We start from the raw sequence: 20,209 nt of genomic DNA, 5'->3' as shown, positions 1-20,209 counted from the left end.
TACTTTCCAATTCTTGGGGTACATTTATAGACAATAATTAGGCATTACAGACATACACATGTAATTAATAAACCATATATGTGGAGAAAGGGCCCTGCTAGGAAAAGCTTACAGACTATGGCTATGTTTTTTGGCTGTTTTTCTCAGCAGTTTTTTGAACGGACATCATTTTGGCACCAAAACACGTCCATTTTATACATAGGAAAGTGCAGGTAGAGGTGGGTAAACCAGTCACCAACCAATGTCTGCATGTTCAGGTCTAAGTGCTTGATGGGAAGAGGTGGGGGGTTGTTGACAAAATTAGGGAACCTGATATGGCGCTGAACATCTTTTTTTTAGGATTAGCGGCGCCCCAAGCAGTTGGACCTCCATCGATCAGTTTGTTAAAGAGATGGTGTCACAAAGAAAACTTGGTCTATACTGATGCATTAGGTTAAATGAAACATATTTTTTGCTTTTTAGTTTCATAATTAGTTGGCCCGCCAGGCATCCACTCATACTTTAGTGGCATGTCACATGATTTGTCCCATTAGTACTGGCAGTTGGTTTTCGCTTCACTTGCAGCAAAGGGGATTGTGGGAAAATGTCTGCACTGTTGCAAGGCAACAGCAGGGTCATAGTTCAGAGAGGAAACCAGAAAGAAATCAGATGCATAGGGAAGAAAAATGGTGCAGAGATGTTACTTTACTAAAGGTAAGTACAGTTACTTTACTAAAAAGAAAAAACACAGCACATTTGTATTCCTTTACATAGATAGATAGATAGATAGATAGATAGATAGATAGAGTACACATCTAATTTTACCTCCTTTGCTTCATGACACCACCTCTACTAGCTATAGGAATAAAGATTTACATTCCCCATCGTGCAACAGGAAGCTGAGATACTGTGACTTCAACATGAAGTAAACAAGTTCATTTAATTGTAATTTCTCTTTCCTGGAAAGTAAAATAGCGGCTCTGCTCAAGTCCACAATAGATTCACTGTAACCCTTCGGAGCAGCTATGTCGTATTAACATATACGGCTCAAAAAAGGTATAGCCAAAGTGCTTCTGGGGTTGCCTAAGGATACACTGGGGATAATACTTAGTGGATTATGTTTCTTTGTCTGTGTAGTCATTTTAGAAAATGAAAAACAAGGTCTCTTGATGTTCCCTTTGTTCACTTCTCCATGAACTTTCCTGTGGTTTCGATTCTCCTTCTCACAATTGTACATTTTCTTTATATTGCTGTATATGATCAGTCACATGTTTTCATTTGCTTAAGGACAAAGATGAAAACAATGTTTCCTATTTATGTAGATTTTTCTTTTTTATTAGAAAACACATTTTAGCTGGATCAAGCTGCGGGTTCCTTGTTTCTTTTAGACAATGAGGTCATGGCACAGTTTTTTATGTTAAAAAAAGTGAATTGTATAGATTTCCATAGATATTATACAGGTTAAGAATAGACTGGCCACAGTATGCTTGTCCAAGGATGCCATGTTACAGCTCTCTACAACCTGGATCTGTAAAATGTCAGTGTGCAAAGACAATACGGAAAAACAGGAGAAATGGGAGGAAAATGTGCTCGCCTATAGGATTTTCTGCAAGGTAAAGTCACCACTCTGCACATTTTCTGAGCAAATAGTTTTTAAATGACAAGTAGAAATCCAACATGAATAGACCCTCCTGTGAACAGATCCTGGTAAGTTGTACATCTGTAGTTGCTTGGCTCTGTGTCTCTCTCTTTACTGGAAAGTATACTACTCATCTGCAGAAGACATTATTAGATAACTCTATCCACATGGGTTATAAAACGTTAATGTTTACATAAAAAAAGAATCCATTGACTTAGTATGCTGTGTAAGTACAGTATGCCATGTTTTGATGGTAACTTACTAGAAGTACAGTATATTGTAGAATACTGAAATAAGGCACAAAAATTTGCAACTTTCTTACATTGTATTGTATACAAACACAACAAATAGACATAGAATATTGTTATATATATATACATTGTTTAAACAGAAAATACTCGTGCCTTCACACACACCAGATCTGCAGCGGATTTCACCCCGCTGCAAGTATCTAAAATAACCCTCTGGCGGCCGAAGCATACATCACCTGCTCCGCGCTCTGGCTTGCCTCGGGGGTTCCCGGCCTCTGCTCATCCCGCTCAGCCCATCAGTGCGCTGCCCCCACACACACACACACACAGCCACCAATTGGCTTAGCGGGACGTCCAGCCGAGAACCCCCAAGGCAAGCCGAACAGGGAGCAGGTGGCAGGTGATGTATGCTCTGGCCCCTGGGGGGGTTAACTTACATACTCAAAGCGGGATGTCAATCCCACTGTGAGTATCTATTCTCATAGGGATAAACTGGCACTGGATCCGCAGCGGATGCGGTGTGTGTGAAGGCACCCTAATAGTTTTAGACTATTTGGGCTTTTATCGCTTCATGTAACAGAGAGAACGATCAGCCGATGAAATGATCATCAGCTGATCGTTTCTTTAGGTCCTAACATAAAATCGTGGGGCGCTTTACTATGTGTAATAACGGTGTGTGCTGACAGCTGATGACTGTAGTATAAAATAATAAAGTAATAACTCACCTTACCACATTCCTTGGTGTCCTCGGAGGCCTTCCCGATGTCTGCAGCTCTGCCTTCTCTGCACTGACAGGCTGCCGGCCACTCAGCCAATTACAGACCGAGACAGGCTGCCGGCCACTCAGCCAATCACAAGCCGAGTGTCAAAAGTTTATGTAAATGACAGTAATGATTCAATTATGTGATCAAACCCTCATCCAGTCAGTTGAGCAGAATGGAAATCGATAAAGCTCAAACAATAAAAAAGAAAAATAAATTGATGGGGAAAGTGGAGGAGAAAATCCAGGGTAAATGAGATCTGATAACATTAGTGCAGTGTGAGGGATTACATTGTATGCATGTCAATGAGAGATTACAGGACAACTAATCTCTGTTAACTAGAAAGTTAGAAAGATTGCCATGGACTTCTGGGAAATACAATATGAGGGACCCCAGAACCTGGATCAAAGACAGGCACAGACAGACAGTGTGAGCCCACGGAGGCTTGCGTAGTCGGCGGACAATGATTTTTCAAGCTGAAAGACAATGATTAGCTGATTATCGGCTCCTTGGCTGATCACTGCCCTTATTACGCAGGATGGTATCTGCCCATATTGGCCTGATTGGGCAGATAAACGGCCTGTGTAATAGGGCCTTAAGACAGAGTTCAGACTGGTACAAAGAAAAAAAAAGCAATCCAGGCACTGAATCATGGGCAGATGTACAAGGTAAGAACAGGCAAAGACATGCCATTAAAATAACACTGGAGAGAAGATATTTTCGCATGGATAGTGTTAGAATAGTTATGACCATTACACAACTATTTTTTCCATTTTTTTCCATGACCATGATCCAACATTTTTCATGGTCCAACATTTATGTATCTACAGATTCTTACAGATGCTTAGCTATCTTGTGGAGTTGTCCACAGAGATTCTTGTTCTCTGGTTGCCTTGTTTGGCAGGTCAAACCTTGCTACTATGTTGAATAAACTAGTGTTGAAGTAATTGTATAGGAGATATTGGAAATGTGATCTATCATGAAACATGATTTTATATATATATATATATATATATATATATATATATATATATATATATAAATATAAATATATCCACACACCACAAACACAAACAGCATTAAGAAGAGAACGTTGCATCATATGTATTTATAATGGTTTTATTATAAATAGTAAATATTTACTGCACTTTTTTACATGAAACATATTGCAGCATCTGTTGCCGGAAATCCCGACTACACACAGATAAAATTTAACATCTTCCATCACCTCTAAGACGAAAGTGTGATCTCATCACTAACCTTACCCTAGCTAGATCCCTAATGAATTTACCCATCATTCTTGAAGGAATGTATTTTGTGCTCTACCTCGCTTCACTTGTCAAGAAAACGAAGAAATAAATAAGATTTTTAAATTTTTAACCACCTAACATCATTTTTTTTACATTTTCAGAATAAGACAATCATGTAACCCTTTTTATTGCATTCCCATCTAGCAATGAAAGCGGTTCATGGGCTAACTCATGGGTTCTTTAAATTTTTCTTAAAGTTGACTTATCAAAGAGAAATGCTTTAATGGCTAATTCCTGATAAATGGTGCATACTGTAGAAGGTCAGAATAGGCTCATGTTGCCTTTAACATGGAGAATATGCAAATTTGTTGAAAAGAAAATTCTCTATAAAAATCCTGTAAAATGTAACTGCAGCCCTTTAAGGAACACTCCATGCAAAACATTGTGTTATCCATAGAGGATGGAACATGACACAGGAATTCTTTCTTTGGTATTATTTGAATTCCTGTGTCAAGCCCCTATGACCTGCTCTAAGCATAACACAGTGTGCAAGCTCAAGAAATATGGTCCATCCCTCATATGGCTACCTCCACTGTAAAGCAGATTACTGTAAAATAAGTAAGTTTGTAATGCTTCAACATTAAGGTATATGCCAGAAAATGTTGAGCAAGGTTTCCAATTATGCCCATGCCATGCCCATCAGAATGAGCTACAACTTGGAGTTAGGCCCAGTGCTACCATGTTGTATAATCATATCAACCAATCAGTCAAGAGCCCCCCCCCCCCCCCCCAATGGATTGTTATATATTGTTGAACTATTTCACCAAGCCTTGCCTAAAGTATTCTGGAAAGACATACTGGATTCTCAAATCAAACATTTGGAAAGAAAAAAATCCCACTGGCGGCATATAGAAACATACAACAGACAGAATAGTGGAATGCCTTCAATGCCTTCTTTACTGTATTATAAAATAGAAAGAGTGGCTTTCTTGTAGAAAATGTTAAATCGAGGTTCAGAAATTTCTTTGAAAATGAATAAACTTGCTGAAAAATACAATCCTATTGTATTCGCAAGACATGAAAGGGATGTTGAAGTGAGGTATGTTATTGCACGTTGATTGACAGCCATGAAATCAATGTCTTTCAGTCAGAATTTGGCGCTGGGCGTTCCCCTCTCAGTTATTTATTTTTTACGCCAAATGTATTTGCCAGTTCTTAAATGCTGGGTGTTAATCCTAGTAAAGTCTTAATAACATTTGACATTGTTTGTCTATTTATGTGAACCCTAAATAACAAGACGATGACCAAACTTGCGTCTGTCACATGGAATGTCATCGATACAGTCAAATCTAGCTGCAAAGTGAGAGCGCTTCACCATGACCAAGTCCACGGGGCACAAAATCCTGTATATTCCCTGCTCTGTGCCATTTACGAGGCTGGGTCCAACATAGAAAGGCTTCTCTTTAACAGCTGTCTCATCGTAAAAAATAATCTCTCTTCAGCCTCTTGTGAAAACCTGGGAAAAGCTTTGACTTCCAAAGCAGAGCTTCGCTGTGGCCTCCATGCTCGAAACAGTTGCCTAGTCTGTAGATAAGTCATTCCAGGAGAATGGTAGAATGTCCATTTTTTCCCTACAAAGCCAGCTGAATTATAATATTTCTTATTATCCACTTCACTTGCATAAAAGAAGTCATAATCATCTACTTATTTGTCACAGTCAAGCTCCAGTTGGTGTTGCCCATTGATGAGAAGATCCATCATACCCAACTTCCATTCCTAACACCATCGAAGAGACAGTCACTCTATGCAATATCGGGCTTCAGATAATGAAAGGCACCTGTAGGAAACAGAGATGTTTAGAAGACTTAAGACCAATTCACTTTAAGAGCCAGTCTGAACCATAGGTTGACACTGTCACATGTAATACTGGAATATCAAAGAATAGGGCTAATATTTTTATTCCCAGGACAAGTTTGACAAACGCTTCAGAATACATGATCATATACTTTAATGACTCTTGAACTGACTTGATTAAAGACATGTGTTTCTAATACGGGGCATGCCCGTGGTTACTGCATGTCGGGCAAAACCTTCTGTTTTACCTAATGGCGGTCAGGTCTCATGTCTCGGCCCGTAATCACCTCAAGATGTCTTTGACATCACTTAAGCAAATAATTATGCAACAGATGTTTTTCAGAGAACAATCAACGGGCACCGGAGACAAAAGAGACTCAGTGAGAAAGAGAGAGTCATCAACCTTCTGTTGGAAGCCACAATGTTTCTTGTTTTGTGCTTTATCTGATAGGAAAAAAAAGTCAACCCGCTGCATGGGATCGAGTCCACTGCATTAATGGAAATGGTTAAACTATACTTCAAGCTTAGGACATAATCTGTGACCTTCCAAATTTGATGCTCAAGATTGCTAAAGACTTCCTGCTTCTGAGTACTTATTGAGTCAAAGCCTGTCTATATGGCACAGATTACTGGCTTATTAAGTATACTTACTCTGTCCATACTGGCTGTATTGATATCCCGTTACAGGCTCCATGCTGTATCCTGATGTGCTATAGGTTGGTGGGCAGTATGACTGAGATGTCGATAGACTATCCAACGTCTTCATATGCTCTAGTCTCTGGCTGCAGCTTGCTGACACAGCAGTGCTGGGTTCAAGACCTCCAGTTAATGGTGATAAGGCATAGTCAGTCTGAGGTTGGTGAGGCACTCCACCGTGGTTAGTAAGGAGACCCATTACCTGTGGAAAACAGTTGACTTTTTAGTATGCTTTATTTCCACGCAATATAATACATGGCTATATAAATAATGTACAGGGAACCTACATACAAATATGTTCAATTAAGTAGATGTAAAATCCAGCACAAACCCATATTACAATACCCATGCTATAATTCTGTTTTTGATATAGTAATAAGTTAAATCCAGAGGTATTATAATGCCAACAGTATATAGCAATTTGTTTACAGCTAATAAAGGGGTTAAAAACATTGTAACTGATTTCTAGATTTCAATTTTTATTAGAATTTTGACAAGATCTGCATGGGCCCTATGTTACTGGGAGTCCCTGCTATTGCTATCAACAGCCTAAGAAGCAATGAGGGGTTATATGCTAGTTTTCTGGTGTAAAAACATTTCTTTAAAAAATTGTGATTTTCCTGTGTTCTGTGCAAACACATTGATAAATGTCCCTCATGGTATTGAGAAGTATAACTGCATAAAGAAAAAAAAAAAACACTGTGCAAAAAGTACTAATATGGGCGGAAACGTCTAAAAAATAAAGGCACGCAGAATGAACCCAGAGCAAGCCACATAAAAAAAACATATTCCTCTTCCAGTGAACTCTAGTGTTCCACGAATCTAGCTGCACTGAATTAGCATCCCAATAATTTGATTTTCCTGCCAATGTCTGTTTGAAAGCTAAAAAAAGGGAAGTAGCCCCGGGCTGTGGGACCCCTGTATTTTTTTTTCTTAACCTTTTCACCTGAACACAGAACTAAGGGAAGGACACGGTCACCTCGGTCTAATCCCTTTTACTAAACTAGTGAGTATCATTTTGTTTCCGGTTCTAGAGAAGCTCTCGTTTCCACAGTAAGGGATCACGCAGGAGTGTTTGCAGAGGTAAAAAATCTCTCACACACTTGAAAGCTATCAGCCCGGCGCAAAATTGCCAGCATCCGTAACTGAATTAATAGTGAATATATTTTCCTAAAGACATGTATAATGTAATAAGGATCCCATTGCAAACCATATAATAGGCCAACACATCTCAACAATGTTACCTCAAATCAGAACCACTTGGAAACCAAACAGTTAAAATTTTCACGTAACAGAGAGTCCACCCTGAAGGGCTGATCCTAGAATATGCTGTAAAGTTCAACTCAACACAACAATTCAGCATTCTTTCCAGATCACCAATTTTAGAGGAACAGTTCAGGCGAAGAATGCAATGCAATGTTATTGGGCATCAAATATAGTCAGTAGGGCAACATTATTGTAATCAGTTATTATGTTCATAGAGTGATAACTACATATTACGTAACTCGAAAACTAGGATTAGGCTTTCAAATTATTATTTTACTTTACTATGACAAAAAATTAGATCTATCTAAAAAGTCACATTTCTATAAAGTACCCCATGATGTCAGCAGTGATGTCGTACCTATGTCGTGATGTCATACCTATGTCACTAGTCTACAAATGAAATTATGCCAAGGACTAAAAAGGCTGCGTATTTCATGCATGGCCTACAGGTGTTTATGTTCCTGTTCCAATTCCATGTTATTTACTGTACATTGCATTACTCCTACCTTTTCTGGCTTGTGTACATTCCAGTATAACAAGGGTTAACTTTATGCATTCTGTCCATGTTTGACCCTCACACATGTGTAGCGTGTAATTTACAGAAGCTTTCTCCACAGGAAGCCGGACACGTTGTCCTGAAGATGTCCAGAGCCCTGCTCTATTGTGATGAGAAACAGATGCAGGCCCGGTTCTAAGAAAAATGGTGCCACCTGCTCTGTGCTATTCCCGCTGCGCAGAATGGCTGTGAATTCCTTAGTCATGTTCACACGGGCATGAATCAAGTGATGGCAGATCCTATCCTTCATACTTTTATAAGGACATCTCCATCATGTGTGTTTAATCTGGCCTACACCTTGGTGGGATTTCTCAAGCTAAAAAGCTAATCCTCTTCATTATAAAATCACTGCTAGCAAACACATATGTGTGGGAGGGCCAGGAACACAGTAATAGATGGGGCATTTTTATGTGTAGGGCAATGCAGCTAAACCAGGACTAGTTGTTAGGACAGGATCTCATAAATAGACTTGTGAGATGCATCCTATGAAGTACACATAACTAAAATGAGCTATACCAACATTAAAGAAAATCTACCTTAGGCTCCTTTTACACGGGTAGATCTAGTTGATAAAGAGCCTTTGCACAGCCTAATTATTGTAAATGAAGAGCTACAGGAGCAATCACTGGATCCAGGTCTCAGAAATTATCTTGCAGGAGAAATTATCATACAAAACTAGCATTGCTTCTGGGAGGTCTATAGAAACCTAAATTAAAGGGGTTTTCCATAACAACGGTAATGATAGCCTATGCTCAGGATAGGCCAATCCCACTGTACCCCTACTGATCATCTGTTGATGAGCCACAGCACCCAGATTTACACATAGTAAACAGAACCAGAAGCCTCAACACTGTACTTTGCATAGTGGTGCTGTCTGGTTATTGCAGTGCAGCTCCCTTTTACTTTAATGGAAGCTGTGCTTCACTAACCCAGCACTATAACTGTACAACATACAGAGCTGAAGCTTCTGGCTCTTTACACTGTTTACATTACTGGCAGGGGTGAAGGGTTGTCCGCTTCCTGCCAATGAGTTATTTATGGCCTATCCTAAGGTTAGGTCATTGATATAATTTCTATGAAAAACCCCTTTAACATAAAGCTTTAATGACAGTGGCGAGAGCCATTTTGTAAATAAAGGAAAAAATGATACAACCGATTGTATATGATTATGGACAATATCTGAAGAGGTTCTTAGTTTAACCATTTTTGTTCTGTAGGATATCCAATAACATTGAAATACTCCCTTATGCTTGCGTTTGACACTGTATTAATAATGTATGTTTACTATGTGAGCTGAAAAAACTCCTGACGTGTTATAATATGGACCCACAGGGCTACCGAACCAGGCCAGGAGGAGGGAAGAAGCTGGCACTAGCTGTTATGGACCGCACATGGGGGCAGCGAAGAAGTGGACAAGACTGGGCCATGAACGGTCTTTATTTGCTGTATGGAGTAGCGTGGTAGACTGCACTTTTCCATACTAAGGCTTCAAGTAAATATGTATGCCATGTAGTATATGTTTGTTTGTTTTTTACAATGGGAGCTTATGGTCAATAGATGCCACTATATGGATCTGTAAAATCAGTACACTGGGATCTTTTCCCGGGGAATAGATTTAACTGAAGCATTTAATGCAGTGTGAAAGAAGCCTAAGCCTCAGCCCCTCTTAGATACATTAATTGAATTCCCACTGCTCTCTTTTAGCTGAATTGAGTTCATTGTGACCCACTTGTGCTTCTTATATAACAGTTTATGTTATACATATCAAGAGGTGGAGGCCACATTCTTTGTGCAAATCATCCAAAATATGTGTCAAAGGGCTAAAACAAATCATTAGCTTTATATATTGGGCCATAACTGAGGTGACATAACAGGAAATGAAGAGCATGTCCTGAAAGAGCTATCCCGGCCAAAGGTTACAGGATGCCGGCTCCGCACCATGTGACAGTATACTAGAAGCTAATGCAGTTTATTAACTGTCTCATACCAATAAGCATTTAATAAATGACACTCTTGTAAAGTGTTCAGAAATAAAATGTATAACATCTGCTCTTGTATAAAGGTCCTTAAAGCAAAAATCACAAAAATAGCTATAAATTATGCAGTGTAATAAAGATCGAACATCTTGCTGGCATTTTAGGCCTTTCTTTATTTTTGCAGGATGTTGTGTCACCATAGAGATAATATTGATAAAAAATAATAATAATAAATGATTTTATAATATTTTATATTCTGAATAATAATGGAACAGAAAGATTTAAGTTGGCAGGTGTATTTAGTTTCCATTTGACTCTTGCTACTACTATATTTCATCCTCTAACCATATGTCTTTCCTGCTGATCCCAACATCTGTCCTCCCCAAAATGTAGCATAACATACGCTAATGTTCTCTAATGCTCACAGACTAGTGTAAACCCTTCTCTGTAGAATGCATAGGTAGTAGGTACCTCAACATCTACTTTGATAACAAAGAAATGAATGTCCGGAAGAAAAGAGATCCATCTATGATGTTGGATAATGTTTGGAGCATTTGCCCGTTATCATTAGGTGTAGCGTACCAAGTTCGGTTCTCACAAATAAAATTCACATGTATACATGTATAGGACTGAATCTATTATATGATCAGGTGACATATAGAATCCAGTCTGCACCCTCTGTTAGGGCCTGTTCACACTGAGTAGAAGTGGCGGAATTTCAAGCGGAGCCCGCACCACAGATGCTGTTTGAAATTCCGCCTGTCCCATTAATTCAGTAGGATGTCTCGAGCACCTCCGCTCTCCGCCACTCTCCACCCAAAGAGTTGTGTTGAGTGGGACAGGTGGACTTCCAAGCAACATCCACAGAACGGGTTCTGCTTAAAATTCCACCACTTTTACTCCGTCCCTTAGGTAGTATGCCTGAGAAAAACTTTAGCATGATCAATAAAAGTCAAGTATATAAAGTCAAATGTAGAGATGGGCTGGAAATAAAAGCATCCCCAAAGATGACTGATACCCTGTCTGTCAACTTTTCTTATTCAGATTACAATCCCACACAGATTCCACAGATTTCATAGTATTTTCTGTGTCCCAGATGCTGATGGGTAAAACTGGGGGGAACACTACATCACTTTAATGGTCTTTGCAGGTGGTTTTATTTAATCATGAAAATATGAGCTTTCTCAATCTCTGCACATCAAACACTGTTAGAAATCATTAAATAACATTAATTGCTGTATCTGCATCCCAGTTTAAAAGCCAATGCCAAAATGTAAGTCTTAGAGTGACTATTTACCATTCCGGAAGTATGCAAGAAAATAACAAAAATCTGAGTTATGGAACGGAGACACTTAAGGTTCCTTAGAGGGCTCCACTTCCTAACCGCCCCTTGTGGTTTTTTATACGGACCACAGTACACACATTTGGTTATAATTTCTATAGCCTTGTTTATTTTGTTGTCTTAAGGCTTCAAAGTGTAAATAAACATTTTATACTTCAGATGAAAAAGCCCTTTTTCTAAGTGTAAAAGACATTACTACCCGGCCGGTCCAATTAATTAACAAAATAAATACCAGTCCTGGCCGCCTCTTTATATGTGATACCAGGACATTGGAAAAAGATGATTATTCCATTTTAAAGTCATTCGCTCCTACTGTGTGTTAAAAGCCAGAAAGTTTGGGCTTCCTGCTAATGTGCAGTAAAAAAGAAAGCAGTGAAAGTTAATTACACTTACTGTTAGAAAAGGGAGGTTTTATGAGTTTTTTTGCCCATAGGCAGTAATGTTTATTCCATCGCATTTGACTGTGCACCCTTTTTAACTCTGGAGTCTTTGAACTTTATATTTTCACAGATTTATCACTGTCTAGCAGAGAGTAGCTCTAACCGTCTCAAGATTCTAACCTCACGTAGAGGAGAGGGAAGAGACGCAAGTCGTTATTTTTGCTCCCCTTTGTGCCATTAAAATCTCATTTTCTGCCTATTAAGATGCCCTCTCAGTGCTAGAGCCAGGCTGATGAGTGTGTAATTGGGTATAATTGTCTTTTCACTTTTCATTTATGTCATTCTCAATATCCTTCTGTTTCCTCTCACTGCCGAGAGGAAGATGTGTTTGGGGAGGATTCATAGCTGTGAAACTGCCCCCACTTAGCCCGACAAAGAGGCCTGATTTTAATTATAGATTGCATGCCGTTCAGAGAAACTATTAGACACCTGAATATTAGTCCCTCTGATATAATAAAAATCCCTGTGTTTAGACACACATTAACAATGTCAAGCCAACCTCAGGCAGCTGTGGACCGTAGTAAATTCAACCAACCTTTTGACACTCAATTACCAAGTCAATTTATTTTACTGGAATTCCCAAGTACAACACCAAAACTCTTCTGAATGAAAATTAACAGTATAATTATTGCTTTGAGAACCATATATATTCCCAAGGTGCCAGCATTCTTTTAATTTATTGATGCTGGGATTTTTTTTTTAAAGGGCCACGGAACCTAGAGATGCTCTTTTAGAAAATTATTAAATCTTTATCTAAATATTACACCCCAAATAATACGATATCAAAATTCCTATACATTGAAAGACCTTTGGGTTAGATTCTACTTTTTATTTTTATTTTCAGAGTAGGAAGTCAATAAACCCCTTTGGTCCTAACTAATAACAGCAGGAATAATTATAATTAAAAAAAAAAAAAACATACATCTAGAATATTCACAGCAGGACTCGTATAGGGGTTACATAAAATATAAAATTTTGCAGGGCGATCTACAGCCCATAGCTAAACATTGCACTAAGAAGAAGAGATCTGGAATATCTTTGGAGTAAACAAGGCTTGCTCTTGCTCGTGATGTATGCTGCGTGCAAGACATTGTGATCTTTGTTGTGCAGTTCCCTCAGACTCTTTGCCTTGTGGCCACTGTCATTTTTAACTCCAGAAAGGTCTATATTATTTTGAAGGAAGAAAAACACTTGAAAGACAGCCTACCAGCCACAGCTTTTGAAGTAGCCAGTGTGGGGGTGGAGGAGGAAAAAAGGGAAGGAAATTTGCAAAATAGAATCATGTGGCTCATATAAAGAACGCTTTATGGTTCGAATTTGGCAATTTCTTCCCTTTTTGCCTCGGGTGACCGGCCTATTCGGTTCTGGCTCTCAGTTAAAGGAATGAAAACACTCCACTGACCTGAGGTGAAAGGCCATTGCCAATGGTGGGGTTCATGGAGTTGGAAGGCCCAGATGGGGGTACAAAGCTGTCTGTGTAACTGGAAAATCCATGCCGGCCGCTGGGCAGGCAGTAGGCCGAGCTGTTCTCAGGATTGGAAGGAAGGCTGCTTTGGTGAACACTGCTCGGAGGGAGAGGTTGGGGTCTGTGAACCGTGCTGCTTGGATCAGACACAGCTGCAAAATAGAAAGAGGGAATGTTCATTTAAAAGTTAAAAAAAAAAGAGAGAGAAATCTGTATATTCAGTATGCTGTAACAAGAGAAGTCACATAGTTTTTAAAGCTACGTGATTTTATTTCCGAATCTATGAGGGTTTACCTTGTGGTATAGATGTAGGTTGGTAGGACGCCTCTGATAGCTGGTAGGTTGGTAGAGCGGGCATGGCAGCAGGGGGGAAAGCTCCTGGAATCAGGTGATTGAAGGCCATTAGCTGATTAGCTCCTGCTTGTTTCCTCCACCTGGCACGGCGGTTACTAAACCAAACCTGTAAAATAAATATTTATAATCATTAGTAAGTGCCCATTTATATGTAGCAGAAGGAACCAACACAATTCACCTGAACATCGGGATATCTATATATATGGTCATCTCAAAGGATAGGCACGTGTAAGATAAGAGTGATAGAGGATGCACACATTCCAAAGCCTGATACTGAGATGATACAAAATAATGGACAATATCCTCCATGGAAGATTCATCAATATAATTCTTGACACCTTATGAAGATTTATGGTCTGGGAAAAGGCATAATACACAATTGAATAGAAGCATATTTTATGTCTGAATTGTTTATTACTCCCTTGCCAGGCAAGAAGTAGAGTCATTTGTTCTTCCATTTAACAAGACCATACAACTTTGTAAGAGACAAATGGAAACCTTTGGGATTACGTCATTATCTAATGTCTTTAAGAGTCTTCTGGGACATCTTCTACAGTAATGACAGAATCCTATAACAATGTATACAGATAAGAGTCTTCTACAGGGATTGATGGGATATAGCCAGCACCACCTATGTAGCAGGTTAACTATCTGTGATACATTCCCCAATTGATTATATTTCATGTCATTTTGGTAATTTGTTTTTTTTTAATATGTGATTTTGATTCTGCACAATGATTTATATTTTCAATGCAGTTTATCATTATGTCATTTTAATGCAGGTGCATATTTGCTGAAAAAATGAGCATTGCAGGTGCATCTAAAGAGCCTAAAATGAAAAAATCGAATAAGCAGAAAACTCTTGGACATAAAACATATAATAGCCAAAGAGCAAATATCAGTCTATTCAATAAAACAACTTCACATTTGGCAGCATTGTAGGTCCACTTAAGAAAAAACGCCAGCCAGTTTTACTGGTCTCGTGAGGCTGTATTGTCCCTTTAATAAAAAGCACCAACAAGGAATGAGAAAGCTTGTATGGTAAATTAACTCCTTCCCTGCTGCTGTAATACGATGCACTGCGCACCTCTCCAGCAGCAAAGAGGTCCTGACTGACAGTGATATGCCGCTTCATGCTGTGCTCATTTCAAGACCCATATGTTAGATGTTCAGGGGAATTTGTTAGACTGTAGATCATGGTAATAGTGTGACAGGTTATGAGTCTCTAGGGATCTGAGGAAGCCATAAGGAATGTTGTGAAGTCAGAGGGTTAAAGACACATTATAACAGCTGGAAAAAGCCTCCTGCATTTGCCTGGTAAGGGTCATCGACTTACGAAAATAAATGCTCTTGGAAACACAACAACATTTATTACTTGTGTTAACATGATGAGTTTTAATCCCCTATTTTGCCCTGTATTGTTTTACCATCCTCCTATAAGTGAAAACATGGGAACAAATGCGCATGTAATTTGGAGTTGTTGTGGAACAGGTCTAGAGGATCATCTTCTCTAGGAAAAAACACGTCCATTTTATGATCCTTATAATGAACCAGTATTCTGTTTCCCCTTGAATTTTTTACTGTAATATAGGGAAGAACAAAATAATATGATCAAGGATCAGAACAGGCCCGACAAAAGTGACCTTTTAAGAAATCTAGATAATGCATCAATCAAGAAACAGTATTAATACTGATGCCTTCCGTTACATTAACAGTCATGATAGCCCTATTTATTTTTACATTTTGGACTGAAGAGAGAGAAGCGTGTTCATTACCTGTACTCTAGCCTCAGTTAGCTTGGCTCTTTGAGCAAGTTCTTCCCGAGTGTAAATATCTGGATAGTGAGTCCTCTCAAACGCTCTCTCTAGTTCCTCCAGCTGTTCAGCCGTAAATGTGGTCCTGCTTCTACGCTGCTTCCTCTTCAAGGGAAGGTCTGGTTCAGAGTCAATGTCAGAACCTTCTTCAGATTGGGGGGATGAAGGAGCTGAAAGGAACAGATCACACGGGTCAACACATAAAGTACTTAGACATGTCAAGGTGAACAAAAATTACTAAATTTGCAAAGATTGACAGTACTAAATCATGAAATACACCACGGCTGAAAGACGTATTTTGAAGATACATATCGTTCATGGTTATTTAGCGGCCGACTATATTGGCGAGAAATGTAGTTTCTCAAACAAAGCCATCGGAGGACTTCAAGAATCATCTCTGGTGGAAATCTGTTGTGTGACAAAAGACCAACGTCTATCAAGTTTGTTTCTTCTAGTCCATGGGAAAGAAAACAGAGACTAAAACTTGGCTATGCTTATGTTACAGCCTTACAAAACAAACAGGAACTTTGTAGTAATGCCCAGCGGAGAAAATATAGCATCATAGTATCTGGCTTTGTACTTTAAAATAGGCACCAGGGAGGAAATTTGGCCAGAGGTTATTCTTCAATCCACTAAGCTGTTATTTATCATTCAATTTTACCAAAACCCTTACGGTATGTACTACATCATTACTTGTCCCAAGCTGGGGCCTTTGTTTTCCCAGTCAATGTGCTACAGTATAATGATATATGACAGGTATGTCAACACAATATAGAAAACCAGCTTGGATGTTAACAGAGTAAGTGATGAATTCTTGAAGTAATCTTCATGTAATCATACCAACCTGCTCAATTATACCCAATTTACATAAATACATAATAATTATTATAGCTGAATAAATTAATCTAAAAAATATCATCTAAAAAATCTATTGTAATGCTTATTGTAAATGTAAGCTATTTTCTCGACTGATTGCATCTGAAGGCCAAAATCTTTCCAATTTCATCCTGCCTGGGATACATTCAATTATAGAAACTCATGTGACCAGTGGCTTATGACACTGAGCTGTACTACTGTGCACACAAATATTTCCTAGGGCTACGGCCTAGGTCACGAGGGGTTATGGGACATGGGAGCAGTCTCTAATTCTGGAACTTCTTTTAATTAAACTTCACAGCCAGGCCAATGCTGCCACTTATTCTTAAAAGGCAGAACTTTGTAATCCGGCCAGGCTGGCTTTAGATAACTTTTCTGCCCTTGATCTCATTGTTAACAAAATCCCTATTCTAAGCCAAAGTCTCGAGAGCGCGACTTTACCCCTTGCTTGCCACAAGGATTCAGAAAGGTTACAGGCTTCCACCATCGAACTAGCAGGCCAAATGTAATCTATGAAAATTATTGTGTAAAGGATAATTCAGTACTATCATGGCAAACATTAAGGAAGTCACAAATGATAGATTTCTATAAACCTACAAAAGTGACATCAATTTAAATTCACTGAAGTGATTTACAGAAGTGTGTTGAATTCTAAGCTCCTTACAATATTACAGAATTTAAATGTGTGCTATTAAAAAGAAAAGAAAACCAATATGAATCTTTACATGACCCCACCATATTCTTAATAATATTCATTACCACTTAGTTACAGAATATTTTACATAATTGTTTTTAATAGGTCTTGATAAAACATTGAACCACTAAATCACAATGGGGTGAACCTGAGTTACCATCAACAGAATACTCATTTATTGATATGTAACGTTTGAGAGACATTACTGTACAGTAGCTTCTCACAGTGACCCAGATTTATTGAACTTTTCACAATTTCATTGTACAGTACCGAGGCGGCAGTATAGTGGTGCCGCCCCATTTCTATAAATCAAAAAGAGTTACACCAGAAGCCATGTTTGGAGATGAGGTGTCACATTCCGAATACAAGAACTTATGTTACACAGGACATAACTCCTCTTGCCAGCCTTCAGTAAATGACACCCAGCTTTTGTGGTCTTTTAGGATTTTTTTGTTGACTTACTTGGTTTGTCTTTGTTGGGGCCCCCGAGAAATGGCCTGTGGCTGGGGCCTTTTCTACCAATTTCCACGCTCCATCTGTGGTATCCATTAACTGAGTCTATACCAGCATTCAGGCCTCTGACACCTGCCTGGCAGGGAGTAGCATACACAAAGAAAACTGGACTGGAAAAAGGGGGAAGGAATGGAAAGTTTCTTTTTTTTGGGTGGAATGGGGGAGGCTGAAGAGGAGGGTGTGAAATGAGCTCACAGTAGGGGTTAATCCAAGACCCTCTACTCTAGATCATTTAGCACCTGGAGTTGTAACCCCACCCTGTACTCCACAAAACTACATTTATCATAAGCTCCTACTATAGACATCAAGAGGACAGAAAGCATAGTACCTTGTAAAAATACTTTGTATCCACAAAAATAGAGTTACATACAATATTGATGGATTTTTTTATTTTTTCAGTTCTATACAATCTAAGCCCACTCCCCAAAAATAATAAAATATGTAATAATGTATAATTTTCCCGGTTGATATGCATTTATATGGTATTATAATCATTTTATTTATTAGTATCATCATTTCGTTTTTGTATTGATTTCTTATTGGAATTAGAAATCACAGATTAATTGTGATTTTATATATATATATATATATATATTTTTTTTTTTTTTTTTAATATATATATATATATATATATATATATATAATAAACATGTTATTAATAGTGAATATTAATAGTAACAATGTAGTATCATCTATAACAGAATAAGTGACCACAGGAATTGGTTGCTAAGAACCTTTCCATTAGATGTCCTGCTCTGGAAATAGGAAAATGCTAGAACAATTTTGGTTATTGTATATTTTTTCTGGATTATATCCCAATTGTCAGCTGCTAAATCCTTCTATAAATTTAACACTTTTTTAAATTTTAATTTAAATTATCTTACCAGTAAATAATAGGATCAATAACATTAATTTTACTATCTAATTTTTTTTTCATCCCCTTTTATAGTGAATGCATTGTTTGTAGAATAGTTTTGAATAAATTAAAATGTGTTTCAATGGCAAATGTAAAATATTTCATTGCATTTATATTTCTATATTTGCGGAGATGAGCCTTAAGAATTGTCTTCCCTCTTCTGGTCGATGTGATGTCTGCTGCCAGTTTCATTTCCTTAACATTACTCGACCACAGAGCAAGGCTGAGTGTCTACAGCAAGCCCAATTTTATGTGAATGAGCACAGTGCTCAGGGTGTCTAGGAAAGCTCCATTGATCCTGTCCACACAAATAACCATAGTTCTGTCTATTTTTCACGGTGGCGACAAATTTCATGGAAATCGTCAGCCGTGAAAATATTATTTCACTGCGAAAAACCATGAAATTGTGAAAATCCTGCATTGTTATATATAAATTTAATGAGCTATTGATATTTTTCACCAGTAAGGAAGTCAAAAGGAGGGAGTTAAATTAAACACTAACTGAAAAGAATCCAGACAGAGAACAAATTGCTAAAATTCATTTAGATTTCTGAAAAAAATAAAAACATGCAGCAACCAAACTTCAACACATGAACTTCAACTTCTTAACCTATGGTGTGAAACTACAACCTGTTAGCAAGCCTGATTTATATAATTCATAAAAGAAGACCGTGCTATAACCTTTTATTACAATGTAGCTTTTTCTTTTTGTTTTGTTTTTAAGTTTGTTTGTTTTTACTTTGTTTTTTTGCCAGGTTTTTTTGTTGTTGTTTTTTTGCATGTGCTAGACTAGCTGTTACATGTGTACACTCCAGGATGGATGAGGGGACATAATGAAGTGAGAGTTTTAGCTCATTAAATCCCAGGTCCACCCCAAACTTTTGTTTACAGTTGTAAGAAGAGTATATTATTGACTATATAGGCCAAGCGGCTACCTTATCAGGACTCCCTCATCATCATGTCCAGTGGGAGCTGTTAATGAACTGGGTAATTGAGCTTGTGACATGTGTTACCAAAACAAAACAATAGGAAGAGGAGACAAATGGCCATTTTATTTGGCGATTAGAGGCTGGACCAGGCTTTCAGAGAGTCTCCACTAAGTAACTGTCTGAATACATAAAACAGTGAATTGAGGCCCAACAGCTGCACAGACAATAATGGGGAAGTGACAGCCACAGCCCCATCTGTGCTTAACATTTTGTTAAAAGAAATTACTTGACTAAGAAGGCAAAACGTACAGCTGCCCCCAAACGCGGTCTAACAAGTACCAGGGCATCCGCAAACTATTTAATGCACTACATAACAATACTGCTTAACCCCTGATATACTGAAGGTAGCACAGGTTAAATAAACACTGCTAAACATATAATGTTACGTCTTTAAGGTAAAGGCCACCACAAGAAAGAATTCAGGTTATTTACAGGTTGTGATGGTTTTCATATAACCGGTTATATGGTTTACTTTCCCAGGGAAAATCCAGAAGGAAAACTATTGCCAGAACCAATCTTTTTGTTATCAATGGGATCGCTGTTGGCATCCAGTTAAAATGCCAGACTGGTCCAGGACA

General features: G+C 38.3%; 1 protein-coding gene and 1 long non-coding RNA gene across 3 annotated transcripts in view; one reads left to right on the top strand and one right to left on the bottom strand.

Moving 5' to 3' along the window:
* The first annotated feature begins 577 nt into the window (after positions 1–577).
* On the top strand, positions 578–9,764 carry LOC138794930 (uncharacterized). The gene is made up of 2 exons (XR_011363530.1): positions 578–693; positions 9,585–9,764. It is a non-coding gene; the product is annotated as an uncharacterized lncRNA (long non-coding RNA).
* The window catches only part of PAX3 (paired box 3), a 47,859-nt gene continuing 32,363 nt past the window's right edge, over positions 4,714–20,209 (bottom strand). For both annotated transcript variants that reach the window (XM_069973869.1, XM_069973870.1), the window contains exons 5-9: positions 15,605–15,813; positions 13,770–13,935; positions 13,413–13,627; positions 6,386–6,632; positions 4,714–5,717 (exon numbers count right to left, since the gene is read on the bottom strand). In XM_069973869.1, the coding sequence (XP_069829970.1) occupies positions 5,683–5,717; positions 6,386–6,632; positions 13,413–13,627; positions 13,770–13,935; positions 15,605–15,813 (872 nt within the window). In that variant the 3' untranslated portion in view covers positions 4,714–5,682. The remainder of the gene's footprint in view (positions 5,718–6,385; positions 6,633–13,412; positions 13,628–13,769; positions 13,936–15,604; positions 15,814–20,209) is intronic.

Source organism: Dendropsophus ebraccatus, chromosome 6 (assembly GCF_027789765.1).
Source record: "Dendropsophus ebraccatus isolate aDenEbr1 chromosome 6, aDenEbr1.pat, whole genome shotgun sequence".
Lineage (NCBI taxonomy): Eukaryota > Metazoa > Chordata > Amphibia > Anura > Hylidae > Dendropsophus > Dendropsophus ebraccatus.
This window is presented reverse-complemented; position numbering and strand designations above follow the sequence as displayed.